This window comes from Pteropus vampyrus, unplaced genomic scaffold (assembly GCF_000151845.1).
Source record: "Pteropus vampyrus isolate Shadow unplaced genomic scaffold, Pvam_2.0 Scaffold556, whole genome shotgun sequence".
NCBI classification, from domain to species: Eukaryota; Metazoa; Chordata; class Mammalia; order Chiroptera; family Pteropodidae; genus Pteropus; species Pteropus vampyrus.
The window spans coordinates 83,133-110,570 of NW_011889337.1; the positions used below are offsets into that span (position 1 = coordinate 83,133).

The window sequence follows — 27,438 nt, forward strand, 5'->3', positions numbered from 1 at the left end:
CCCTCTTGTGGGCTCAGGGCCAGTGCTATTGGGGATGATCAGTGAGGAGGGGAGAGATTCAAGTGCTGGCAAGCTGGGCCTGCACTGTCTCTCTATCAGCAATAGGCTGTGTCAAATCCTCTGCCTGGTGTTTGTAACCTCTCTGAGCTGTCCTTGGACTCCTTTGCCTTATTCTTGTAAGTACAGCTCACTCTGAAACCCAGGTCCAGCCTCCCCACACTAGTTTCCCCTCCATTCCTGCAATAGACTTGCCTTTCACAGCTTCTCCTCTACCCCTGACCTTCATTCACTGTGTTATATCCCCTCTAAATTTTCAGGCTTCTGGGAGACCAGCCCTGAAACCCTGATCAGTGAGAGTGGCCCCAGCTTTGTTTGTGTTGCTTGGAAGTTTCAATCTCCATGGTCTACTGTCTCTAGGGTCCAAGCAAGTTCCTCTCCCTCAGGTCCCCTCATTAGCATCCTGGTGCTCTAGTCCCACAGAGAGTGCCAGATGAGCAGCTCTGAGGCTGCTTGTTATTACCACTCACCACAGAGGTCGACATGCCTGCTATCACCATGGTGACAGCTCCAGAAGCTGGAACAAGCTGCGGGGCAGGTCACAGGCAATCTGGTGGTTGTGCTGACCATTTCTTACCAAATCTGGTAAGGTCTACCAACTGGCCTTAGCAGGGAATTGCTGCTCCAAGCCTCTACTGCCTCAACCTCCCTAAGTCCATGGCAAAAGACACTGAGGAACAAAATCTTCTCTTTTCTGGACTTTTCCCTCTCAGTTTATTTTGTGGGTACTTCCTCCTCTACTCAATTTTTAAATGTTGGGCCTCTCCAGGGCTCTGGCCTGGACCCTCACTCTGTAGTCTCTTCCTACATGATCACACTCATTTTCTCTTCCTTGCTTCCCACACCCAATCCTTCTCTGAGTTCTGTTCATTCTTCCTAAATAGTTCTCCACTCTGCCCTGTCTCATGCTCCAGTGGCACCATCTTCTCCAGCCTTCTCCCACCTTGTTTTTGTTCTTGCTCCTTCTATAATCCAGTCTCCAGCTAGCAGCCCCAAGGATATTTCTAGAATGTAATGCTGTCTTTGTCATGTTTCTGCTTAGCCCTTCCAAGGCTCTCTGTGGCCCAGAGTAGAGAGTCCTGACTTGGACCGTTGCCTATGGAGCCCACTGGAGTTCTCTCTTTTCTCCTCCTTACTGCCTGCCCCACCCATGGGGCTCCTCTCTGTTTCTTAGCTTGAGTTACATTGTTTTTGGGGTGCTGGAGAGAATGTAATTGGAACAGAAAGGAAGAAACCCTAGAGATAGAGCCCCTGGTTGAAGAAGTCAGTGAGAGATGGAACTCCTACCTGAGAAGCATGAGTTCTGGGATGGTTTTGGGAGAGAACTACAAGGCTGGTGGTGGGTGTCAGCTGCCTTGAGCCAAAGATATACATCTCCTCTCATGGGGCAGGAGCTTGGGGGAAGTGGCTAGTTTGGAATTGCTCAGCAGCCTAAGCATGCACCAGACATTTGTAAAACAGGGCACCAGAAGATGGCTTAAAGGGTTTTTTGTTTGTTTTGTTTTATATTAGCTTTGATAGTTGGTATGTCAAACAATTCACTGGAGTAAAAGAAAAAGATATACATCTTGCAATTTAATATTTCTTGCCTTTTAAATTACTTATCAGGGTAGGGGGATCACTACGATCTTCTCGATGCTTGGAGCCTGGCACTTAGGTAATGCTGAGTATCCCTGCTCTGCACTGTTGGAGCAATACCCAGGGTTATTAGCATTTGCTAGATGGGGCCTGGTTTTCATCTTACTGCTTACCAACATTTTTCATGCCTTATATGGATGTCAGGGTCCTCTTTGTCCTTTCTGCTTGCCCTCTCCCTGGCAGGTGAGGGTACCACTTGTACATGGAGGATGACAGAAAAATCTAATGGCGTGAAGAGCTCCCCAGCCAATAATCACAACCATCATGCACCTCCTGCTATCAAGGTCAATGGCAAAGATGACCACAGGACCAGTAGCAGGTGAGTCTCCTGAGGCTGGTCATTTCAAAGATGGCGCGGAGGCTGCTACTTCCTCCCAGCTCTGCCTCATTGTCACACAGCAAACAATCTTCAATTCAAGGACACTCTCTAAAGGTACCATAGGATGTCTAGGCACCTCCCAGGAGGGGAGAGTGCTGATAGGAGACAAAGTATGACTAGAGAACCCTTGGTCAACTCTGTTCCTCCCTCTGTAGGCCACAGTCTGCGGCTGAAGATGACACCTCCTCAGAACTGCAGAGACTGGCAGAGATGGATGCCCCCCAACGGGGGAGGGGTGGTTTCCAAAGGTGGGTTCCACCACAGTCCTGCTGCTACCCCCTCCCTCCCATGGGGACTGTCAAAGTAGCTACCATGGCTCTCTTCCTCTCAGTCCCACTGGGCCTTTCCACCAAGGCCTCTGGGAAACATTGTCAGTGCTATCCTAGCTCTTACCTCCTGAGGAGGCTTCTATGAACAAACTTGGAGTAGCAGAGGAAGCTTACCTTTAGACTTGATAGTCTCAGTGTCAGGGCAGGGGGAAGGAGGGACCCTTCCCAGCAGACGGCCCTACATAGAGGGCACCAAAGTCTGCAGCCCAGAGTTATAGGTTTCATAGAGAAATAAGGAAGCTTGGGCCAACCTTTCTCCAGGCCTGTCCTCTCTTAACACAACTTCCATCTTGCCCTTGGAAACTTCCTATTTGTTCTTCATAATCAAATGAGATGGCACCCCCTACAGGAAGTCTTCCCTTTGTCCTTTGGCTGCATTTGGAGTCATACCTGAGCTCCAGCTGTCTACTCTCAGCCCTGGCCAAGATCCTATCTGTTAGCATTGGGAAATAATGGCCTGGCCTGTTTCCCAGCTCCATCATCAGACACTGAGCTCCTGGGCACAGGTTCTAAACACATGGTTCTCTCTGGCTCATGATCCCTCTTGCACCTCTAGGATCGCCCGCCTGGTGGGGGTCATCAGAGAGTGGGCCAACAAGAATTTCCGTGAGGAAGAACCTAGACCCGACTCATTCCTCGAGCGTTTCCGTGGGCCTGAACTCCAGACTGTGACGACACAGCAAGGGGATGGCAAAAGCGACAAGGACGGCGAGGGCAAGGGCACCAAGTATAGCTGTCCAGCCTGTGGGACTGGAAGGGCTCCAAATCATGCAATCAAGAGGGCTTGGTGGAGTTTCTTATGCCACCATCAGGGGCAGAGTAGCGTCTATACCAAGCTCTGCCATGGCAGGAAAAGGGGTGGACAGAATAGAACTACTATGATTTTAAGCCTAGAACATTTCCATTGTCTCTATCCACAGCCTTTCCAACAGCTATTAGTCCACTTGCCGTATGAGCCCCTGGTGGTTTTTCTCACCTAATCTGTCCCTTGCCAGATTTCCTCTTGTTGCTCATGAAGCAAATAGCAAGGGCAGGGGGAAGAAATTGGATGCAGCCTCTGTTCCAGCAGTCAGTAAATGCAGAGGAGGGTGTAGTTAGACAGTGCTGTTGAGAGTGTGCCCATATCCGCGCCAATGTGGGAGCAGAGGTGGGCCTTTGAAGAGGCCGTGCTGGAGGCTGGCTGGCAGGAAAGCTAAGGAACAACTGAGCAAGAGGAGGTGGGGAGGGCAGAGAAAGCAGAGGCGGAGGGTCTGTTCTAGGAGGAATGAGTAGGCGACTGCAGATGTCTGGCCAAGCCGACATTCCCTACCTCTGGCCACTGTAGGATAAGGGCTCTTGCCAAGGCAGGATGTAGCATCTGGGAAAGTGATTTGGGGGCTGGAGGCCAGGGAGCAAATAGGGAGGGCGGGGTGGGCAGGAAGCACGTGGCGCTCACTTGCTTGGAGTTCCTCTTTCTTCCTGGGACGAATGTGGGAACAGGTGTTGAGCCCTCATTATCATCCTGTGGAAGTCCCTCCCCAAGCCCCAAGGCTCACCCAAATAAAAGCCCTGCCCCTCATCATTTCCTTTGGACAAGGGGCCTCCGGAAGACATGGGAGCCAATGGGACTATAGAGGGTCAGAATAGAAAAGGAAGTGTCCCTTGCCCATCTGAGCTCTCTTCAGATGCCCAGTACCAGGTGTGGATCCCTGAAAAATGGGGCCCTGAGGCTACTTACCCCTCACCCTGCACACCCTCTTAGGCATCAATCTTTAGGGATCCCTGGCCTCTGGGAGTGGGAGATGTTGTCACAGTGAGGACCTGGTCCCCAAATCTGGCCTCTGTCTGTCTCCTCAGGAAGAAATTTGAGCTATTTGTCTTAGATCCGGCTGGGGATTGGTACTACCGTTGGCTCTTTGTCATTGCCATGCTTGTCCTCTACAACTGGTGCCTGCTGGTGGCCAGGTGAGCAGGGAAGGGTCTGGGAAGGGGTGGCCAAAAGCAGCCCAGTCTCCAGGCCCTGGGATTGAGAGCATACCAGTTGCAGCTGTGGACACAAAACTCATCCAAAGCCAATCCTCTTTCTGGATTCCCTGCTTGTCAGTGGTGCCTCCCTCTGCCCTATTACCACCACCACCACCCTGATTTAATATGCTAGCACAGCTTCATGTCTATCCTTTTATCCTTTTCTTGATGTCTGTAATCTGTTCCTACTTCTCCATCCACACCAATACTGTCCAAAAGTGAGGCCACCCTCCTCTTTCCCTGGGACAAATACGACAGCCTTGCACCCATTCTTTATAGACATTTCTTGCCCCCTCCAATGCATCCTCCACACTTGTAACTAGTGTGGTTAGTAGAAACTGGAATCTGATTATGTCACTCCCTCCTCACAAACTCTTCAGTGACCCCTATTGCCCACAGGATGAAGTTCAAGACCTCAACATGGCCTTCAAGGCCCTCTGGACCTGCTCATTCCTCTAGTTCCACTTTCTGAACACATTTTAGTCCCAGCACTCACTACTTTGGATCATAACATAGTGTTCCCTCAATAGAACATTTTTCTCTCCATTTTCAACCTATGAAGATTTTTCTTACAGTCTTAATTCCAAAACTACTCTCTGCACAAGCTTTCCCTGACAGCATTTCCCGCCCTTCATTCATTCAGCCAGGATGTGACTGAGCACCTGGGCTCAGTGCTGGGGTTAATGTGCTGAATGAGACACACATGGTCTCTGTTTTCTTGGAACTCTCGGGCTGGTGGGGGATGCTGAGAATAAACATGAACAAAACAAATGCCCAAGATGAGTCCAGGGAGTGGGGGCAGTAGCTACTTGAGAAAGGATGGTCAGGGTAGATCCCTCTGAAGAGGTGATATGTTAGCTGACACGTGACAGGGAGTCAGAGAAGAAGGTACAGACCAGTTTCGCAGGCTCTGCATTCCGGGGGAGGGAGCTAGGGTTTTACTCTAAATGTGACCAAGCAGTTAGAATTAATTGCCCCTCCCTTTGACTACTGCACTCACTGGGTCATAATCCTGAGTTCTATCCTTTACTCTGCCCTCTGCCTAGGCCTATACCATTCAGTCACCAAATCTTATCAATTCCTCCTAAAACTCTCCTGCAGCCTCCAATCTCTCTCCAGCTACTTACCTCTAGTCTAATCCCAACTACTTACCTCTCTCTCACCTGGATTGGCCAGTGCTCCATGTTGAGTTCTCAATAAGTGTCTGTTGAATAGAGGAGCATGGAGGCTGTTCAGCTGTGTGTTATAGCTCATCCTTCCAATGACTTATTTTTCATTCAACTCACACCCGTTAAGTATGTGAATCCTGGTGCTCTGGGCTAGGGCGTGGGGCATGCAGTAATGACTGAGAGGTGGTCTATGTCTCCTTGGAGCTCACAGTCCAGTGGATGAGACAGACAAGTAATGGTCAGTGGTCACGCTTATGTAATGATGTTTATGCAATTATAAGGGTTGCAGTAGAAGTTGCTTGTAAGTGTGTCCATGGTACCAGAATGCCTGTGATTCATCAGTTCCCCTGGTAGCCATCCCAATCCCTGCACATAGTAGGCACTCAGTTTGGGGCCTCTAGGGGGCCTTGGCTGCCTTTGTGGATAAAACTCAGCCACGTTTTCCTGTAGAGCCTGCTTCAGTGACCTACAGAAAGGCTACTACCTAGTGTGGCTGGTGTTGGACTACTTCTCAGATGCAGTCTACATCGTGGATCTCTTAATCCGATTGCGCACAGGTAAGTGAGCAACTGAGATGCACAGGAAGGAGCAAGACCCATATGTCTGAAGGCCTGAGTCAAAATTTTCAGGAAGCCCTCTCGACCCAGTGTTAAACTCAGCTGCCTGGCTGGGACTCGGGTTGGTGCCTGCTCTTCTTTGAACCTCATGGTCCACACATGCTTAGTGAGATTCAGTCCAGGGGGTGATCTCTTAGGTTCCTCTGGCCAGCCCTGTTACATGAATTTCTTATACCCCTCCTTGGGAAGGAGGGTTAAGTGAACAGTGTATGCATGAGCTTATTGGGAGGGACAGGCCTGAGGGCTGAAGTGATATGTTGGCTTGCATCTCTACTAGGTTTCCTAGAGCAAGGGCTGCTGGTCAAAGATACCAAGAAGTTGCGAGACAACTACATCCATACCTTGCAGTTCAAGCTGGATATGGCTTCTATCATCCCCACAGACCTGGTCTATTTTGCTGTAGGCATTCACAACCCTGAGCTGCGCTTCAATCGCCTGCTACACTTTGCTCGCATGTTTGAATTTTTTGACCGCACTGAGACACGCACTAGTTATCCCAACATCTTCCGCATCAGCAACCTGGTTCTCTACATCTTGATCATCATCCACTGGAATGCCTGCATTTACTACGCCATCTCCAAATCCATTGGCTTTGGGGTTGATACTTGGGTTTACCCCAACATCACTGACCCTGAGTATGGCTACCTGGCTAGGGAATATATCTATTGCCTATATTGGTCCACACTGACCCTCACCACCATTGGGGAAACACCACCCCCTGTAAAGGATGAGGAGTATCTATTTGTCATCTTTGACTTCCTTATTGGTGTCCTCATCTTTGCTACCATCGTGGGAAATGTGGGCTCCATGATCTCCAACATGAATGCCACCCGGGCTGAGTTCCAGGCCAAGATTGATGCTGTCAAACATTACATGCAGTTCCGCAAGGTCAGCAAGGAGATGGAAGCTAAAGTCATTAAGTGGTTTGACTACCTGTGGACCAATAAGAAGACTGTGGATGAGCGGGAAGTTCTCAAGAACCTGCCAGCCAAGCTGAGGGCTGAGATAGCCATCAATGTCCATCTGTCCACACTCAAGAAGGTGCGCATCTTCCAGGACTGTGAGGCTGGCCTGCTGGTGGAGCTGGTATTGAAGCTCCGTCCTCAGGTCTTCAGCCCTGGGGATTACATTTGCCGCAAGGGGGATATTGGCAAGGAGATGTACATAATCAAGGAAGGCAAGCTGGCAGTGGTGGCTGATGATGGTGTCACTCAGTATGCCCTGCTCTCAGCTGGGAGTTGCTTTGGAGAGATCAGTATCCTTAACATTAAGGGTAGCAAAATGGGCAATCGACGAACAGCCAATATCCGCAGTCTGGGCTACTCAGATCTCTTCTGCTTGTCCAAGGATGATCTTATGGAAGCTGTGACTGAATATCCTGATGCTAAGAAGGTCTTGGAGGAGAGGGGCCGGGAGATCCTGATGAAGGAGGGGCTGCTGGATGAGAATGAGGTGGCAGCCAGCATGGAGGTAGATGTGCAGGAGAAGCTACAGCAACTGGAGACCAATATGGAGACCATGTACACTCGCTTTGGCCGCCTTCTGGCTGAGTACACAGGGGCCCAGCAGAAGCTCAAGCAGCGCATCACAGTTCTGGAGACCAAGATGAAGCAGAACAATGAGGACGATTACCTTTCCGACGGGATGAACAGTCCTGAGCCAGCTGTTGCCGAGAAGCCATAAGGGCTTGAGCCCAATTGCCTCTCCAACCTTGGCCTTGACTCAGGAGCTAGAAGAGCTGTGTAGGTCTTCACATTTGAATACATTACCCCCATGTTGCCTTGAATTCTCCCAAAGCCTCCGGTCCCAGGTTTTTGGCTCAATCACCCAGGAGCCCTCCTCTAAATCCAGCTAACAGCTAAGCTTGTGCACATTGCAGATCATGTTGGCTTGGCTTCCAGGAGGTTCAGCCTGTCCCAGTTTGAGGAAGGAAGAGAAGAGCAGCTGAATTGTCTTCAAAAAGCATCTCCTGGAACTGAGAGCCTAGGCAATAATCTGACCTAAAGAAGCCCATCTACAGATGGAATGGTGTGCTCTGCAGCAATATTCTTTTCTCTCTAGGCACCTTTACACCTAGCCACTTACCACTTGGTTTTGGTTCTTGCTTTTCTAATATATGTTCTGAACATCCCCAATTTCCACGCACATGTATGTAATTCACACATTGGCTGCAGACATTTAGCACAGTTATCCAGTGTCTGTCTCCTAAGGCAGGCTAAGGGTGTGGAGGAGGACAGAGAGAGGAGGTACTCACTCAGAGATGCCTCTTCCTCTCAGGCACTCCAACATCTGCTCTGTTAATCTGTCTCTCTGCCAGCCAGGAGTGAGATCTCTGCAGTCTTCTCTGGACCAGAGAGATGATGATGCTCTTGGCTTCTGGTCCATTCCCAGGCAGGAAATGAGGAGCAAGGTAACTGGTAGTTGGCTACCAGGCAATGCCACCAGGAGAAGGAGGTGACCAGGAGCTCTGGCCATCATGCTTATATGCAAAACATTTCTGAAGAGGCCCTGAAGGCTGGTGGTGGGTGGGAGACTTCAAATTAATATCTGCAATAGAGGTACTTACAAGTAATAAACTCTTTTAAATTATTTGTGGTTATTGCTCTACTCTGCTATTCACATTTTCTCCCTTCCCCCCTCAACTTCTCTCTTTTCCCCATACATCTCTTTTCCACTTATCCAGGACTCACTCACCTGGAACACCCTCTGGTGTCTTCCACTGACTTCCTAAGCCCTACTGGTCCTTCAGGACTCAGCTCACACATCACCTTCTTTAAGAAGGCCCATTGACTGCACCCATTCCCACACTAGACAGTCAATCGCCCCCTCTCTAGGCATTCACAGTGATCACTGGCTCATATCACACCATGTGGTTGGTTTTGATGAATCTGGTTTCTCTCCAGACTGTGGCTCTGAGGGCAGGGACCAAGACAGTCTCCCTCACTGCTCTGTTTGTAGCCTTAGAAATATGCCTGGCACAGAGGAGAATGTTTATTCACTGGGGTAGTAAGCGAACACACCAAAATTCCTATGCTTCCATTTTCCAGCAGTCATGTCTTGAGAGAAATACTGGCTATGTCTGGGGAGTTGAGGAGGATCTCCTGGATGAACAGATATTTGAGTGGGTACCATCAGATGATCAGGAACCTGAAGGACAAGTGGTAATTAATGGGCAAGAATATCTAAGTAAAGATTAAGAAGCCTTCATGCATACCAGTTCACTCCTCCCCCTTAACTGTGGTACAATACACATAAAATTTACCATGTTAACTATTTTTAAGTGTACAGTTCAATACTGTAAAGTACATTCACATTGTTGTGAAACAAATCTCCAGGATTTTTTCATCTTCCCAAACTAAAATTCTGTACCCATTAAATAATTCCCCATTTCCCCTCCCCCAGCCCCTGGCACCCACCATCCTACTTTCTGTCACTATGAATTTGACTACTCTAGATGCCTCATTTAAGTGGTATCATACACTCTCCTTTTGTGACTGGCTTATTTCACTTGGTATAATGTCCTCAAAGTTTATCGGTGTTGTAGCATGTGTCAGAATGTCTTTCCTTTTTAAGGCTGAGTAATATTCCACTGTATTAAACCATATTTTGTTTAACTATTCATCCATATCACTGTACACTTAGGTCGTTCCATCTTTTTGCTACTATGAATAATATTGCCATATATATGAGTGTACAAATATCCGTCTAAATTTTTTTGTTTCACTTGTTTTGAATGTTTACTCAGAAATGGAATTGCTGAATGATATAGTAATTCCATTTTTAATTTTTTGAGTAGTCACCAGACTGCTTTCCATAGTAACTGCTTACATTCACATCAACAGTGCTCAGGATTCCGATTTTTCCACATCCTCGCCAACACTTGTTTTCTGTTTTATATTTTATTTATTTTTTTAATAGTACCCAACCTTATGGGTGTAAGGTGGTATTTGATTGTAGATTTGATATTCATTTCCCTGATGATCAGTAATTTTGAGCTTCTCTTCAAACGCTTGTTCAGGCCATTTATATGTCTTCTTTGAAAAATGTCTGTGTAGTCTTTTGCTCATTTTTAAATTGGGTTGTTTGTTTTTGTTGTCATTATTAAGTCGTAGGAGTTTTTTATATATTCTGGACATTAACCTACATCAAATGTATGATTTGCAATTTTCTCCCACTTCATAGTTTGCCTTTTCACTCTGTTGATTGTGCACTTTGATGCACAGTTTATAATTTTGATGTAGTCCAATTTATCTATCTTTACTTTTGTTGCCTGTGTTTTGATGTCACCCTTCATTTTTATTGGAATTCTTTCTTCTAGCCTTCTTTTAAATTTAATGTAATTTTTTGGCCTCTTCCTTAGCTGATGGTGATAAATCTTAACAAGGGCAGACTCACTTGAAGATATCTATAATTATCTATGTGTAGGCCCTTGTCCCTGAGAGTGGCAGTGGTAGGAGGGCAACATTCATGATGGAATAGTGTTCTGTGTATGCTTTCCCTTTGGGCGTTGGGTTGGGAGAAAAGGCTCTAAGCCCCTTCACTGGAAGAGACTGAGCCAAAAGGAGGTAGAGTCCTTGGTTTCAGCAAGAAACCTGCAGCATTTCTACCCAGAGCCTGGTTCATGCTCAGTCCAGCATCAAAGTGTGCCTGATTTCCAGCTCACATCAATTAAGTGGACATTGCATCTTGTATCTGGTTTTCCCCAGGGCAAAGCAGGTGACTCATCTGGGTCACATAGGGAACTCACTGGTTTGGGACAAATACTTCAAGGCTCAGCTCTCCCCCACCCTCCAGCTTCCCTTTCCCCAGATGTCTGATCACTCACGACTTTTTGCGGCACCTCGAGAGTCTATGTTCTCTTGAGCTTCCAGGACTTTTCTCATGCTGTTCACTCTGCCTAAATCACCCTTTTCTGTCTTTTCTTTCTCTGAGACTCAGGTCACAGGCTCCCTCTCAGAGCTCCCACCACAGCCTTCTGTGAGAGAACCCCTTGCACACTGGACTGCAAATGTCTGCTTAACAATTGATCTCTTCTCGTTTAAACACAGTTTGTTATTCAGAAAAGAATGAATGACAGAAAGACTATCCATGTGGTTGGGGAGTGTGTTACTGTGTGTGTGTGAGAGAGAAAGAATGTGTGTGTGTGTGCATTCAACTGTGTGGATACCTGTGTGGATGTAGTGTGGATTTTTGTCTGAATACCTGGACGTCAGCATAGGCAGACAGTGTCTATCTCTACTGCCCCACTCCCAGACCCCTTCTCAGTTGCTTTCTGCAATAGTGTTACTCTCTCCTGCCTGTGGCTGGCCGCCACCCCCACTTCTCTCCTATAACTGGCTATAATATAAGAACTGGAAAACATTTTCCATTATGTGTTGTATTTGTTCAGCACAGTCTGACGTTCCCTGCTCTTAATTTTTTCCCCTGCTCTTAATTTAAAATTGTTTAAATTGAAGTGTTTTTTTTTTATTTTCCTTTGAAAATACCCACCTAAGGTAAATTGCCTTATTTGTATATGGCCATCAATTTCCTTTTCTCTGCATTGGTTACCTTCTATAGTAAACAAAACTCCCTGCTCCCGCACACCACTCACTCTTCATTCATTTTGGGTCTGATCCTTAGTGGCCCCTGCCTGGCTCGCAAACTGCCACCCCTACCTCTGTCCACCTGAGTCCCAGTCTCAGCAACACCTCTCTGTCCCTCAGTCTGGATCTTAAAGCTAGTCTGACCTCTTTTCCCCTCTCCTGAGAGGAGGCCAAGGGAGAGGATTCCCTTCTCCTGTGTAGCCTGGAAATCAAAGCTCTCAAAAGCCCCCAGTGCACAGGGACAGTGAACCCAGCCACCAGAGGGCGCATAAACCTAAGGAAAGGGTGGTGGGCTCTACTTTGTTAACCCTCACCCCAATCAGAGGGTCCACTGAGACAGTTAAGTGGCTGCCCCTAAGGTCTTGCCAAGCTGTAGGACCAGGTCCCTTTCCCTGAATGCCCCACCATGATCCCTTTGAATGGCCTCAGAGGTTCTTGGGTGTCAAAGCCAATGGTCCAGTTCAAATCTGCATATGCTAGGTGACCAGACTCTGCTTGAGGTTCGAAATGGAGGAAGTGTCAGGACTGAACTGCAAGGGGACCTGGGAACTATGGTTGTCATTATTTTAATGTGTATTCAGAGAAAAATACATGGTAGTCTATGAAAACTTTGTTATGGGTACTATTGTTTAGCATGGAGCTAAAGAAAAAAGTGAGCTGATTTAACGTTGATTTAAAGAAAATGATTATGTAAATAACTGTTCCAATGGCCCACGAAAGTAGTGCACAGGGGATAGTGAATATACAAATGCCTGCCTGATACCATGGTCTTTCAAAATTAACACCATCATAACTCACCTTTTGATTTTCTCCCAAACCAGCTTTCTCCCATCTTCCCCATGTCAGTAATGGCATGTCCACCTCTCCAGTTGCTCAGGACAAAACCTATGAAGTCATGCTGGGCTCCTCTCTTCACTTTGTCCACCATATCTAGCCAGCCAAGAAATACTCTCTGCTTAACTTTTAAAATAAAATCAGAATTCATGTACTTCTCCCACCTTCACTGACACCACCTTGCTCCAGGCCACAAGCAGCTCTCTTCTGAACAACTACAGTCACCTCCACACTAGTGTCCTTACTTCTACCTTACCTCTCTGCAATTCTCTCCATCTAGCCACCAGGGTTTTCAAAAAGCAAAAATCCTATCACATTACTTCTTGGCTTAAAACATCTCAGAGGTTTCCCATTATTCTTTTCTTTAAAATAATTTTATATTTTTCAATTACAGTTGACATACAATATTGTATTAGTTTCAGGCATACAACTGAGTGATTAGACATTTATATAACTTACGAAGTGATCACCCCAATAAATCTAGGATCCATGAGCGAAAACCATTATTCTTATAACAAAATCTAAACTCATGACTGTGATCTCCAGGTACTGTCTGCCTACTTCTTTGAACTTGCCCCTTCTTTCTCTCCTCTTGCTTCTCTCTGCCTCAGGCCCTCTAGTCTCTGTTTAATTCTTTGCCGATGCCCACTGAGCTTCTTCCTGGCACTTGCTGACCCTCTGCCTTAATGTTTCTTCCTCTGAACTTTGCTATGGCTGGCTCCTTGTTTTCAGGGCTCTGAAGGGGGCCTCACAGTTATCCACATCAAAAATAGTACCCCTCTCCTCCATAACCCTTGTCTAATCACTCTGTTAGACTTTATATTATTATCAATCTCTGTAGCCATCTTGTTTGTTTCCTTGTTTATTGTCTGTTTTTCCCATTTGACTGTCAACAACCCAGGCAGACATTATTGATGGTTCCTCCACTGTATCCCCAGCACCTACAGCAGCCAGTGCCATGTCATTGTGCTCTCTCTTTTTAAATAATTTTGTTGTAATTTTAATGTGGACCAGAGAGGGGGCGAACCCCGCTTTCACTTCATCCACTATCTTCTCCAGACTGCTCTCTCACTCTCTCTCTCTCTCTTTTTTATATTTTTTAGTTTTTTTTATAATTCAAATGCTGAATGCCGGGAACTCCTACAGTAACTGGCTCCCTCCCCTCCCTCTAATGGATTAGACCACATGCCCTCAACCTCATCTCTGTTTGCCCATCCTCATATGTCCTGGGAGTGCTGTGGCCCCATAACACTCCTTGGCATTTCATAACCCACCCGGAACTGTCCCACAGGGAACTCAGCTTATACCTACTTTTCCCGTCAAATTTGAGCCTACAGCATCCTTCTCAACCTTCAAACTCAGCCTTAATGCCACCTCCTCCTTGAAGCTTTCTTTGATCCATTACAAGCAGTCATATTATCCCTGTCCCCACTACTCATCTGTATGTGTATTTTCCTTGCTCCTTGGGGAGAGGTCTGTGTGAGTGTCATACTGCCTTCTCCATAGCTGAGGCTGGTTGGGCCTGGGTATGCAGGTGGGGACTTGGTCCCCAAAGGGCTCTGCTGAAGACAAAGTTTTACAAGCTCAACAGGGAGCTGGAGTAAGCAGGCATGGGGTGCCACCTCGTCCCAAAGGGAGGAATGGCTTGCCATACTGGCTGTGGGTTCAGTTACAGGTCACCTTCCCCCTCGCATGTACTGAGCCACCAAATACTATGTGATTTTGCTTCTTTCAAAGGCAGACATTTCCCTGGAAGAATAATTCTGCCTAAATTTAGGGCCTGACACCAAGTCAACTGCAGTTAGCCTGAATTGGGGGGGGGGTGATAAAGATGCATTTCTAGCTAAAATGTTTGCTGAGCACAGGTCCAAAGGGGCTCAGAGCCATGCCAGTGAAGGACCTGACAGAGCTACTGGCCTGGGACCCAGGAATATAATCTAGTTTCTGTTCCACCCCTGCTTGCTGGGGACTTGGAAATTTCTGCCCTTGTAAACTTGGGGCATAACACCATGGGGAAGTTGGGGAAGAAAGCATTATCTTTACTTCCAATGAAACTATCCTTTCTTGGCTCCTCCAGGTTTGGTGAGGTCTTGCTCTTTTCTGGTACTTTCCATCTAATTGTACTCACATGACTAAAACTGGGCAGTACTGTAAGGGGGTGGGAGCAAGTTGCTAATGTGCCCTCCATAGTCAGATATTTCCCTGAGAACCTGATGTTTACCCAGGGTCTTGAAGGATTCAGAGGCGCTGTCTGGGTAAGGAGGGTTGAGTTCCAGGTCCAAGGAGCCGATTGGGTAAGAATGTTTAAGACCAAGGCCCAGTGACCCAGTCTGTGGCTGGAGTGGAGCATAAAGCCAATGTTCTCTTGGGCGCCATGAATCCTGGTATTAGTTTGGCCTCACTGGCTGGAGTTAGACAAATTTATTTCCAATTTGGGCTCAGTTTACCACTCATTTTAAAGAAAGAATTTCTCAGGGCCCTTTGCAGCCTTTCTGGGGGCAGGAAGAGAATGGCTTTGTCTTATCTCAACTCATAGCCTGTGTTACTCAGGTTTGTTGAGCCTAACTTCTAGGCAGATCTTCAGAGTTGCCAGTTTCTATGGATCAGTGTACTTAATTAGATGGGTTTTCTTGTTTCTCTTTTTTTTGGATCGAGTGAGCAAATTAAATTGGGCAATTTGTTATTGTTATTTATATGCCAACTTGGTTTCATAACCTGGTCTTGTGCCACATTCAAGACCTTCCAACTTCTTCCCAGAGTAGTAGAATCAGAAGCCAGTTGGAGGAATGGGTATCCCTGGGATCTGCAGATTGATCTGCTGGCTCTTGTAGGTCGTAGTCCCTGGGGCATAACCAGACTCTCTTTGCGGGTCTAAGAGAGCAAGGTATGTGGTTAGAGGGGCTTCAGGACTACTTTTGGATGAGAACAGTGGTGAGATGATAATAATCAGAGATTTCTAGTGTTGCCTGTGAACAAGGGTCTACCTTAAATTTTCAGCCTTTGTTTTCCTATCTGTATAAAGTCTCTGGAAACCTTTCCTTTCTGATTTTATGGGGCACTCAGGCTCTGAGGAGGAGGAAACTGATCCAGCCTCACCAAGATGCAGCAGGTCAGTCCAGTGCTTGAGGAAGACTCAGTCTTTGAAACCCAGATCTTGGAGGCAAAGCACCTCGCTGAGGGGGTGTGCGTTCGGGATCAGAGAAGTTGGGATGGGGTGAACAGGAAGCAGCCTGGGCTGGGATCTGGGAGGCGCCTGCTGGCCAGGCTGTCTCAGGCTCAAAACCTTTCTCCCAGCTGCTGTTCCATTGCAGGCCGCAGAGTAGGGTGGGGGCGCTCTCGCGCCGCTAGAAGTTCTGAGCGCACCGCCGCGCTTTCCTAGCCCTTTCCCATTCTCTAAGTCGCGGGAGACCTTTTGCGGGCCCTGGACTCCAGGGATCAGGGACCCACGAGGCGAGAAGGGGTTGGGGCGCGCGCACAGGGCAGCCGCGCGCACAGGGCATGACAGGAGGAAGCTCTCTGGTTGCTTGCACCAGGTCTCCCTATCCTCATCTCCACTGAGCCTTGCCCTTCACCCTCTCCTCTCACTGCTGGGGGACCTGACCATATCTGCCAACAGCGCAGTGCCACTCTGCAGAGTCGTTGTTCCAATCTCTTTCTTTACTCTCCTGAGGAAAGGCAAGAGGGGTGTAGCTGTGGACCATCCCCCTCTGGAACCTGCTATGAGAGAGGGTGGGGCTGGGGCCATTAAGCAACCAGTAAAGTTCTTGGAGCCACAAGAGCCAGCTGTCAAGTCTGCAGACAGGTTTCCCAGACCTGTTGAATTCAGGCGTGCAGTGATAAGATGTGACAGAATACAGATACAGTGGCTGGAGAACTCTAGCAGGGGCTGAAGACAGGCGTTCGGGGCATGGAGCTTGGAAAATAACATTGACAAGGCAACAACCTGAGCAGGCAAATTGAGAATGCAGACAGAGCCCCATGACTGCACTGGCTGTCTACCTATGAGTCACCTCTGCAGATGGATATCATCCGTGAACACTTAGATACACGTTGTGCTTAGAAAGAGATACTGGGTTGGAGCCCTTTCTCAAAACAATAGGACAATTTGGAGTTCCTGTCAGTGGCCCAGGAGCATTGCTTTCTCATGCCAGGCCCAGAAGCCATGGTCTTTGTCTTCTCTTCTTCTTTGGCCCTCTTGTGCAATGAAGGGCTGGGACCAGTTCCCTGGGTTTCAAGTTGAAATTGACCTTTCCTAAACCCACCTTGATTTGAGGGTCTCCAGATACCTCCAGCCTGACTTGATGAAGTCACATATTGTGGCTCAATCTGCTTGTCCCCGTTAATCGTCAGGCCCAGAGTGGATGGCAATATTGTGACTATTTGTTGAAAGACTGAGGAAATCAGTGTATTTCTCTATTTTATTTAACATGCTTGGATTTTTCTGTATACTATACCTACGAAATGAAAGTACAGCCCTGTAGGAAACAAGTGTGTGTCCAGTGTATCTGTAGCACAGTAAGAGTTTCAGGAAATAAACCAGTTCTGGGCAGGATACAGGCCAGGTTGTAGGTGGAGAAATAGTCTGGAAAAGAGGAAATCTGCCTGAAAAGAGTCCCAGGAATGCAGCTCGTTTAGCAGGCACGATATTGTTCTTTCTTTTTTGTTCTAACTACGTGGAACAGAAAACTTTTCTTTGGCCCAAAGACAAGGTAGACAAGGCAGTAACTGTGTCTGAATGTGCTGAGAGCTAATTGTGTGTGTTATAGGGCAGCTTCAGATACTCGCTGTAGAAACATCCATGGAGTGGGTGGTTCAGAACACTGGCTGTCATGGGGATTGCAACTCAGAAGCTGCTCCAGAGCCCCGAGGTGACAGCAGTCCCCAACTGAGCCACTGTGGGTCCAAACCCCAGGTCTCTGGTGAATTGTTGACCCAAATGTGGAGACAACATCACAGCCAGCTGGAGTAAGCACTGATTGGTGACATTTCAGAATTTTGAGTTGGAGCCGGCTAGAACATGATTTTTGTCTATTTTCAAATATTGCCGTGTATTGAATTATTTTTTTTGAATGGCACAAATATCCACTACTTGATTTTTATTTGCCTGTAATTTTAAGAGCATATTTTCCACAGCAAGTGACCATAACTGGATCTGTCATGTCTCCTTTACATTTGGGAAGACCTAGTAGTTTGGACTAGTGGCCTTGCAAAACCATGACTTGAGCTGGAGGTGGCTTGCTCCCTGCTACACAAAGGAGTGGGGTCCATAGCAAGTGGCCCACATACCTGAGTTCTGCCTGGCTTCTACTATGGGGTTTCAACCTGGACCTAGGGCTGGGTCCAGACCTCCAGCTGCCTCATGGGCATATCAAGGGCTTTGGAGGACAGGTGAATCTGCGGCCAACTCTGACTGGAGAAAAAAGAAAGAAGGAAGGAGGAGAGAATGAATGAAGGGAGGAAAGGAAGAAGGAAAGAAGGAGTGAGGGAGGTAGGGAAGGAAGAAAGGAGTGAGGTGAGAGGGAGGGAGGGGGAGGAAGGAAGGAAGGAAAAAAAGGAAAGAAGGAAGAGAGGGGGACGGATGGAGGGAGGAAGGAGAGAGGGATGCAGGCAGGCAGTCAGGGAAACTTCTGGGTCCCTGTCCTGGTGACTCATGGCCACAGATTGATAAAAGGTGGAAAAGTTCAGGTGCCTCTCAAACCAGGCCACCATCCGATACCCAACACCTGGCAATTAGTGCTCAGCTCTGCAAGGTGGCAAGGTTTGCCCAGAGGAGGCTGGCACAGTGTCACTCATGGAGTGGAAACAATATTGGCAGCTCATACAGCTGTGCTGGCTTTACTCTGTCGGAAAAATGTCTCATTTTCTCCTAGGAGCCTGACCAGCAGGTCATTGTAATGGCCCCTCTAAAATGAATCTTCACTGGCTTGGCTGGTCAGCCATCACACCTCGGTCACAGGTGCCATGTAAGGTGGTTCTCTCTGCTTTTCACCTATTTTTGGTTTTCTTCCTCTGAATCTTTCTTTGCTGTTCTTTCTTCTCTCTCCCTCCTTCCTTTCCCTCGAGGTTTCTTCCCTTCTTCCTCACATGTCTCCTGCCTCACTCCCCATTTCTTCTTTTTCTCTTGTTTCTCCTGCCCCCTCCTGTTTCCTCTCCTCTCTCTCCCTCTGTAGCTGTCTCACCTGGCTTCGCTCCTTTGGCCCATTCTTTGCCTTTCTTCTGCTTCCCCATCCCTGCTTTTCCCCGCTTTGCCTTCCTTTATCCTCCCCCTCCTTTTCTCCCCTAAGGCTCCCCCTTACTTGTTACTCTTTTTTCCTCGCCTGTTTTCCTTTCTTTATCTTTTTCTCTCTTTCTTTCCCTCGCCCTTCTCCCTCTCCTCAGAATCATTGCCCTCATTTGCTGTCCCTTGCTCATTCTTTCAATATATCTCTGCCCTCCTTTCCCATTCTCTGCCTCTGTCTCTCTGTCTCTTCTTTGTCTCTGTCTGTCTGTCTCTTGCTCACTCTCTCTCCTACCATCAGTTCTTCTTTTCTCACAGCTCTTCCTTCCACCATCAAGCTCTCTTCATCTTCCTTCTCTCCTTCAAGCCGCCTCCCAGCCCCTTCTCCCCTCCCCTTTCCTTCTCAGTCTCTCCTCTTCCCATTCCTCAAAACCCTACCCTTCTCTTTCCCTGACACCCTTCTCAGCATCCCAAGCAGCAGAGCACTGATAGCAGCCTCTGGAGCTGGTGAGAATTTTCCCTTAATGGATTTTTCACTGAGCCCAGGAGACAAGACCCCATCGCCCAGCCCTAGCCTTACTCCCTCAACTGTCCTAAGCCCTGTCCTAAGCCCTGCCTCAGGAAGCAAGGATTTGGGAGAGTCAATGAAAGGCAGAAAGAAGGGCAAACACTGGGAATCAGGCGTGCTGGGATAGAGTCTTAGCTCAGAGCTAACACAACCAATGGGCTGCTGACACCCACCTGGACAATGACAAGAGGGCTCTATGAAGGTTCCTAAGAATCTGTGTCAGTGTTCCATCAATAGCAGTTGCTCCTGATGGGCACCTTCAGCAATGAGCCATCTGTGAGGAAGCAAGATCGTGAACTGAGCCCCAGGCAGATATCGTGTAAGATGACCCTTTGGTCTTCTTCTTGGAACCTCCCTTGGCTGGATGGCCCTCCATCCAGCCTCTTCTCAGAGGGCCTGGCCATCTTTGCCCATCACCTGCATCCTTAACTGCTCATCGCCCCAGCCTGTTTCTCGGCCCTGAAGCCCATGTCCTGGTTCTTCATTTCCAGCTTACCTCACTCTCTGCCTCTGCCCAATTTGCTACTCTGTCACTATGCTCTCAGCTGGCTATGGGGCAACAAGGGAAGAGTCCTTGGGAAGCCACTGACTCACCCATCCATCATAAACGAGGCAGTGGGTTATGCTGGGGGGCAATTTCTGAAGGTGGAAGGCACATACATGAACACAATGCAATCACAAGCTCTGCATCAGAGCAGGAAAAGCCATCGATCCTCCCCAATTACATTCTAAATGAGGACTCTGCCCTTTACAGAGACAGCCCAGCAGGCCCAGGGCACAGATCTTCCATTGGGTGAGTTTCTGTCATCCCACCAAGGCCTGCCAGGAGACAGCGACAACAGCATTCTGGGGGAGTCACAGAGTACCTAAGGGAGTTGGGGTGAGGATGGCTGCACAAACATGGTCTCAAGCCTCTTGTACAGGAGATGCTGAGGGCCACTTAGGGTGGATCATTCCAGCAGTCCAAAACTGCAGCCAGAAACAAAGCTAGGGTGACATTGGGCAAGCCTGGGCCTCAGAATCTCAATATTAAACAGAAGACTAGATTAATTGGCCTTTTACCTGTGGTGATATTGGCTTATCAAGGCTTGTTTTGCTCCAGGCTCTGTTCATATGTGGCATTATTTAAGCCTCTCATTAACTTGACAAGCTGGGGTTCCCCATTTTGCACATCCAATAAGCAAGGCACAGAAAGTTCGAATGATTGGCCACAGATGCACAGTGAGAAAGTGGAAGAGCTGGGATCAAAACATGGATCGGTTGGCTCCACACCCCCTTGGCTGGCTGTATCAAAGTATTTACTGATGGAGCTGGTCCTGGGATCTGGCACTCTGAGCTCTTGCCCAGCAGCAGCAATTTGATGGGTGGAAAGGCCAAGCTGTTGGGGAGAAGACTCAAAACTGCTCAAGTGAGTTGGTTGCCTTCAGTTAACTGTCTTCCTTCTGTCCCTACTACAAGCTGGGAGGCAGGGCGCCTCCCCCAAGGTGTTGTGCATTTAATCATGGTTTTAATGATGGCAGAAGATCTTAATTTTTTATTAATCCCTTGCTGTTCCCACTGCCTGCATCCTCTGTCCCTCAATCTCTACATTATTGGCTCCTTCTTGATATTCAGTTCTCAGCTTAAGTGTCATCATGCTTTAGTCACCCACTCTAAAGTGGCCATTCAGCCACTCTCTATCATATCACTTCATCTCAATTTTCTTGTCAGCATTGCTATCTCATATTGTCCTCCTTTATTACTTTCTGTGTTCTCTCTCTCTCCTCTCTCTCTCTCCCCCCTCTCACTAGACTGCCAGCCTTGTGAGTGTAAGACCACCTCTGTCTTGATCCCTTTTGTACCCCAAAGCCTGGCACTGTGCTTGGCACTCAGCAGGGGCTCAAAGAACATTTACTGTAAAGCCCAGGGGAAGCAGTGACTAACCTAGTCTGGAAGCATTAGGGAAAGTATTGAAGGATGAGTAGGAGTTTTCCAGGCAGAGCAATGTTTCCCATTTCTAGTAAGGGAAACAATATATGCAAAATCTAAGATATGAAAAGGCCTAATGTTTTTGGAAGAATATAGAAATGCTTTAGCTGAAGGGTTGGGTATGGGAGACGACAATAGATAAAGCAGAAAGGGCAGGCAGGGGCCTAATCACAGAGGTTCCTGAAAGTCACAAGGAGGCATTTACACTTTGTTAGATTATAACAATTGAAAGCAGGGTAGATGTACATTCAGACCTTTGTTTTAATGCTATGTCTCTGCTGGCCAGCAATATGGACAGAGAGGAGGGGAGTAGTGAGTAGTGCTCACTGCTGAAAGAGGAGTCCATGCCAAATACTTGGTCAGACAGAAAAGTACATGTGAGCTGTGTGCAGTGACCTAGTTTGCAAAGGAACAAAAGGCACAGGTGTTGGAATGTTAGCATTACCAGCTCCAGCCTTGACCTTCCCTGACCAAAGGTGCTGAACTTGAACACCAAGACCCTGGGGAGGGCTGCCTTTCTAAGCATCCTGAGCTCTAGTGGCACCAACAATGTAACTACAGGGGCCTCCAAGCGAAGAAAGAGTTGCCAAGAGCCCCTCTAAAAAAAAGGAAATATCCTGATGCCTTCTACTTGCTTGTCCTGAAGCCTGGAACTGTCCCACTCCATCAGAGCCAGGCCCTGTGTGGACTCCGTGCAGGATGAGGATTAAGGCCCCTGGCCTGGGCATACAGCATGGTGCATGTACCTGAATCTGCATATTCACATGTGAGTGCGCGCGCGCACGCGCACACACACACACACACACACACACACACACACTGTAGGCCTGGGGCTCTGAGATGAAGCAACTTCTGTTTGAGGAGCCATCCTGTATCTGAGCAACTGGGCTCTGAACTCTGCCCCCCACCCCGCTGCACTGCACAGCTCTCAGTTGTTGTTTTAGTTTGACATCAGGAAGGATGACAAAATTTTTGGCAAGCCCTAGGAAAGAGGGGAAGAATTTTGATATTGCCTCCTCAAACTCCCAAGTTGCTGAAATGGAAATAGGCTACCATGTCAGGGAGGAATAAGGTGGAGAAAATTGCCTTGTGAGCAATTTGGCTTGGTCATAAATATCCCCAATAATCCTTCACACTGACGTGGTGCTTTGTTGGACACTGAGCTCTCTCCCATACTCCCATACATCAGCCTACTGCCTCTTCTCAATGGGCATGTGAGGACCAGAACTCGCTACCTTGGGAGCTGTGGTCAGAGCCCCCAGCCCAGGGCACTGCTGTCTATGCCATTTTGCACAGGGCCAGGCCCAGGCTCAAGAGGTCCTTGTGCTGCAGTGGAGAACCTGGCCCAAGGGGCCAGCAGACAGGAGACAGGACTGTGACAAGGACAGGCAGGAGGAACAGGCTGTGTTCTGAAGAGTCCTGAGTGGCCAGCTCCTCTATCCTCCTCTTTCTTTTTTTTGGAAGGGTTGTAATGAGGTAGAATTCACATAACATAAAATTCACCATTTTGGCCATTTTACAGTGTACGATTCAATAGCACTTAGTACATTCACAATGTTGTGCAACCATCACCCCAGTTTAGTTCCAGAACATTTTTATCACCCCAAAAGGAAATCTCATACCCATTAAGCAGTCAATTCCCATTTCCCTCTCCCTTCTTTTCCCTGTAGAAAACTTATTAAAACTTATTTGTGGACCTCAGGTGCAGAGTTGAATTAAATCTACCCCTCCTTTCAGGACTGGCTATCGAATCACTTATGGGATGTGCAAGGCCCCCTTTTTGGTTTTTTTTCCCATTTATTTCAGATCTTCCACTTCCTTACCCCCCTCCATTGGCACTCACTCTAAAGCATTTGAGATGAGTCTCTGAATATGTATGCATTCTTGTAAAATATAGTGTTGTTTTGTGCATGTGTTCTTAATTTGCATAAATGTTATTGTGCTATAAATCTTGTTCTGTTTCTTTTAAAAAAATCAGCACTATAATTTTGAAATCAGTATGTGTTGTGCATACATCTACTTACTTCAAACTGCTGCTTAGTTTTCTATTTTGACTATCCATTTTCCTGGGGATGGAAAAATGGCCTGTCCCCAGTTCCATGCAATGCCATAGTGGCCCTCTTCGACATGTCCTGGTGAGACCTGCATTGGGATAGGCCCTCAGATGTGGCCTCAGTGGATCAAAGAATACATGTGCACTGCTGGTTAGCTCTCTAAACTGTAGGGCATTTTACATTCCTACCAAGAGGGCGTGGAGGCTCCAGTGTCACATAATCCTTGCTGACCCTTGATATTGTCCAACTTTCTAATACTTGCCAAACTGAGAGGGGCCAAGTGAATCGTATTGTTATTTTAATTTGCATATCTTTAAGTACCGATGAGCTTGGGTATCTTTTCACATGTTTGTACCATTATGTAAATTGCCTATTTAAATTATTTCTGTTTTTTAAATTTGGATTACTGTCTTCTTGTTGAATGATTCTTTTCAAAACTTTTTATTAAATTTCTTGGGGTGGCATTGATTAATAAAATTATATAGGTTTCAATTGTACAATTCTATAATACGTCATCTGTATATTGCATTGTGTGTTCACCACACAAATTCAGATCTCCCTCCATCACCGTATATTTGACCCCCTTTATCCCTTTATACCCTCCTCCCCATTTTCCCTCTGGTAACCACTACACTGTTGTCTATGTCTATGGGTTTTTGTTTGTTTGCTTTTGTCTTGTTTGTTTGTTGCTTTCAGTTTTAAATCCAACATATGAGTGAAAGCATATGGTTCCTGACTTTTTCTTTCTGACTTAATTTGTTTAGCATGATATTTTCAAGATTCATCCATATTGTTGGTTTAGTTTTAGACATCATCAATGTATTACCCTCTCAGTCACTTATCATTTTCCCCCAATATTATAATTTTTGAAAAGAAATTTGTTTAATTGTGGTGTAAGGTGTGTTTCTAGCTAGTTTTCTTAGAACTATTTACTTAAAAACTCTTCTTTTGGTTATTGATTTGTGGTTCCAACTTTAACGTGTATATTAACTATTACTTTCCTCAGGATCCTTTCACCTGTACTCTTACCTATTATTATTTTTAAATTGTGATAACTTTGCATTATATCTTAATATTTGGTAGGACAGGTCTTCCTCTTTGATCATTTTCTGTACAATTGACTTACCTATTTCAAGACCTTTATTCTTTCAATGTCTTCTTTCCTTAATTCTCATATAAACAAACTTATGGCATTAGCACTGAATTGGCAGCTAAATGGGAATCCCTCCTTCCTCTCAGTTCCTGAGCAGAACTACTCCTTCATGGGAGCTAGTGCTTCGGGAATCACAAATTTATATCAGGTCCCTTGTTTTATTTCAAGACCCATGAGAAGCTCCCGAGGAAGGCAACCTCATTTTATAGATGAGGTTCGGAGAGAGGTAGGGATTCCCAGAGATTCACAATAAGTTTGTCAGAGTGGTAGGACTTGAACCCATGCTTCCTGAGTTCTTGTCTTTGGCTCTTCTCACCACACTAGGCTAACAAATGGTGTTCAAAGGAAATAGACAACTCATGCTCCCAAGCACAAATACTTGCCACTGCCGCTCTCCACTCAAATAAACAAGGTAAAGGGACAGCATGGCCAGAACTGCTTTGAAGATGCAAAAGCTGAAGGCTACTTGGCATTTCAAAGGAGGTCATCAAGCATAGTTGGGAGGGTACAATTAAAGCAGAGGAAGGCTTGAGGGACAATGAAACTAGTTCTGGAGCCAGATGGGGGGACACTGCAGGGAAGTGTATGGAAACAGTTGAATGGGTCTTAACAGATCAAGTTCTCCTACACTCCAGCAGTCAAGCAGGTAGCATGGGTCAGGAAGAGAGGGAAAAGGACATGGTGCTGGTAACTGCATTGACGAAGCCAGCAGTAGGTTCTGCTGGCAGAGATGGTGCATTCAGCAGGAGTTCCTGAGACATTGAAAAGGAGCTAGGAGTCTAGATAGGGACTCAACTTGAGCATCAGTTTTGCAGAAAGACTTGATACAGACATTTTATGATTATAGACACTTCTAGTAGAGTCTCACAGGGGCATAGCCACCAGTCAGTACTCCAACTCCATCTGAGTAAGCATTTTTTAAAGGTCAGCCACTGCTTCAGAATGGGAGCCCTCCTTGGTCCTAGAGATGTACAAGGAGTGAGTGCATGGCCACAAGAAAATGTAAGATGTGCATGTGTTTGGGATGTAGATTATTCTACATCACTGATCCATTGGTTCCCAAGCTGACCTGGGAGTCATTTGGGGAGTGAGTTAAAAACACAGATGCCAGTCCCTACCCTGCTGACTCACCCTCAGGCTAGTGAACCAGTAGTTCAGAAGAGTGTTTTTCATACTACCTAGGAAGGAAGGACTAGTTTTTCAATCTCCATTTTGTCACAATCTATACTCTTGTAAAATACAAAATCACACACTTCTGTGTTGTAGCCATGTCAAATTGCTAAAACAATACCTAAACATCTACTTTTATTGCTGTACTGTATCTCATCAATTAGCTAATGCTAATTAGCTAATAAGCGTATGGAACATGTTTTGTGTAGCATGGGTACAGAGGACCATTCCTCTAGAGATCATTTTCATCCTGGAGGTTCTAGGCTGCTGTGTCTCTGTTGCTAATCAGCAGTGGTTATCCTGCTTCTACTATAGCTTTCAGGGCTTCCCTGGAGCCAGCTCCCTTTGGGTTTGGTTCAACAACTGACAGCCCAGTTTGCCCTATGCTTGTCTTGGCTCCCCAATTTCCCGCTCTCTCTGAAGGTGGCAGACTATATAGTTCTCTCCCAAAGCCCAAAGACGAATGGAGCTAAGATGCTTGTCGAGATTTTTGTTTAGGGGGTGCAGGCTTTCCTGTTCTGCACTGTACGTGCTAAACAAAGCATGCATTGACTTAGCAAAGACCTGGCCTGAGCCCAAAGCATCCCTTGTGGTCTCCAAAGTGCAGTTCCCAAACCAGAGCCTCAACTTCTCTGGCAATGTTCCAGGGGCTATGGTCCAGAGGGCGGAAGGGCTTTCGGGTGGGTCTGACTGCAGAGTAACAGCTGCACAAAGGCTCTCAGGAAAGGCCAAGGGAAGACTGTATTAAGGGAAACAAGCCATTTGAAGTCAAAGGAATGGAATGTACCACAGCGATCACTGAGGTTCTGTCACACTTGAGTGTTCCATGGTTCAGAAAGAGATGTTAGTTAAGATTCCTACTGTGACTGATCTGTGTCCACTCTCATGGTCACAAAGACAAATTCACTACATCAACATTTACTTAACATCTTCTAGCTGCTAGTCTCTGTGCTGAGCCCTGGGGAGTGAGGTCAGTGAAGATTCACAAATGGCCCCAACTTTGGAAATGCATTGAGCTCACAGTATACTAGGAACATAAAAGGTAACCATTGCTCCTGGGACACAATCACCAAAACGTGTGTGTGTGTGTGTGTGTGTGTGTGTGTGTGTGTGTGTGTGTGTGTATTTACATACATATACATATGTGATGAGATATGGTCCTCAGGATTCTTACCCATCTAGAATTGCTCACGCTGGCTATGAGTTCTGCTGTCTTCCCCAGCAGTCTGAGCCCACTGAAGACAGGGACCCGGTTGCCTTTGTCTCTGTAACCCCAGTACCTTGCTAGGGATTTGTCCTGGGAGGTCTTCTTGAATGATTTTCAGACAGATGGATGTGCAAATGCTGGGAAATTGAGAGCAAGGTCTCATGGTGACCTCTCCCTAGGTCAGTTCATCTACTTTCCACTACTTTAGTGGTGACCTCTGTGACTGTGACTGCTAAACCTCCAACTACAGACAATATCTCTCCTGTGAACAACAGACCCATAGCTCCAATCATTTGTTTGGCATTGTAAGGCCATCAACTCAATATGAATAGCACCTGAACCTAGTACATACGAGTCCAGATTCATGGGCCCAACTGCCCAGCTTCAATCTTTGCTCCTTTAATGACTATCTGTGAGATTATTTAATTTCTGAGACTCAGTTACCTTATTTAAAAATGAAAATCATCATCATCATCTACCTTATAAGGT

The 27,438-nt window shown here is 46.8% G+C and overlaps 1 protein-coding gene across 1 annotated transcript; it reads left to right on the top strand.

Moving 5' to 3' along the window:
• Positions 1-1,897: 1,897 nt before the first annotated feature.
• CNGA2 (cyclic nucleotide gated channel alpha 2) lies at positions 1,898-8,140 on the top strand. The gene is made up of 6 exons (XM_011384031.1): positions 1,898-2,014; positions 2,230-2,322; positions 2,960-3,130; positions 4,240-4,347; positions 6,027-6,133; positions 6,471-8,140. The coding sequence occupies exons 1-6, from the start codon at positions 1,905-1,907 to the stop codon at positions 7,874-7,876; spliced, it is 1,995 nt and encodes a 664-aa protein (XP_011382333.1). The 5' UTR covers positions 1,898-1,904; the 3' UTR covers positions 7,877-8,140.
• Positions 8,141-27,438: the final 19,298 nt, after the last annotated feature.

What these genes read in the sequence shown, in the direction of transcription:
- CNGA2 (XM_011384031.1), top strand. Translation starts at nt 1,905, where the DNA reads ATGACAGAAAAATCTAATGGCGTGAAGAGCTCCCCAGCCAATAATCAC. An exon ending in GGCGAGGGCAAGGGCACCAA is followed by an intron (nt 3,131 to 4,239) that starts GTATAGCTGTCC and finishes CTGTCTCCTCAG; the next exon opens with GAAGAAATTTGAGCTATTTG. An exon ending in CTTAATCCGATTGCGCACAG is followed by an intron (nt 6,134 to 6,470) that starts GTAAGTGAGCAA and finishes CATCTCTACTAG; the next exon opens with GTTTCCTAGAGCAAGGGCTG.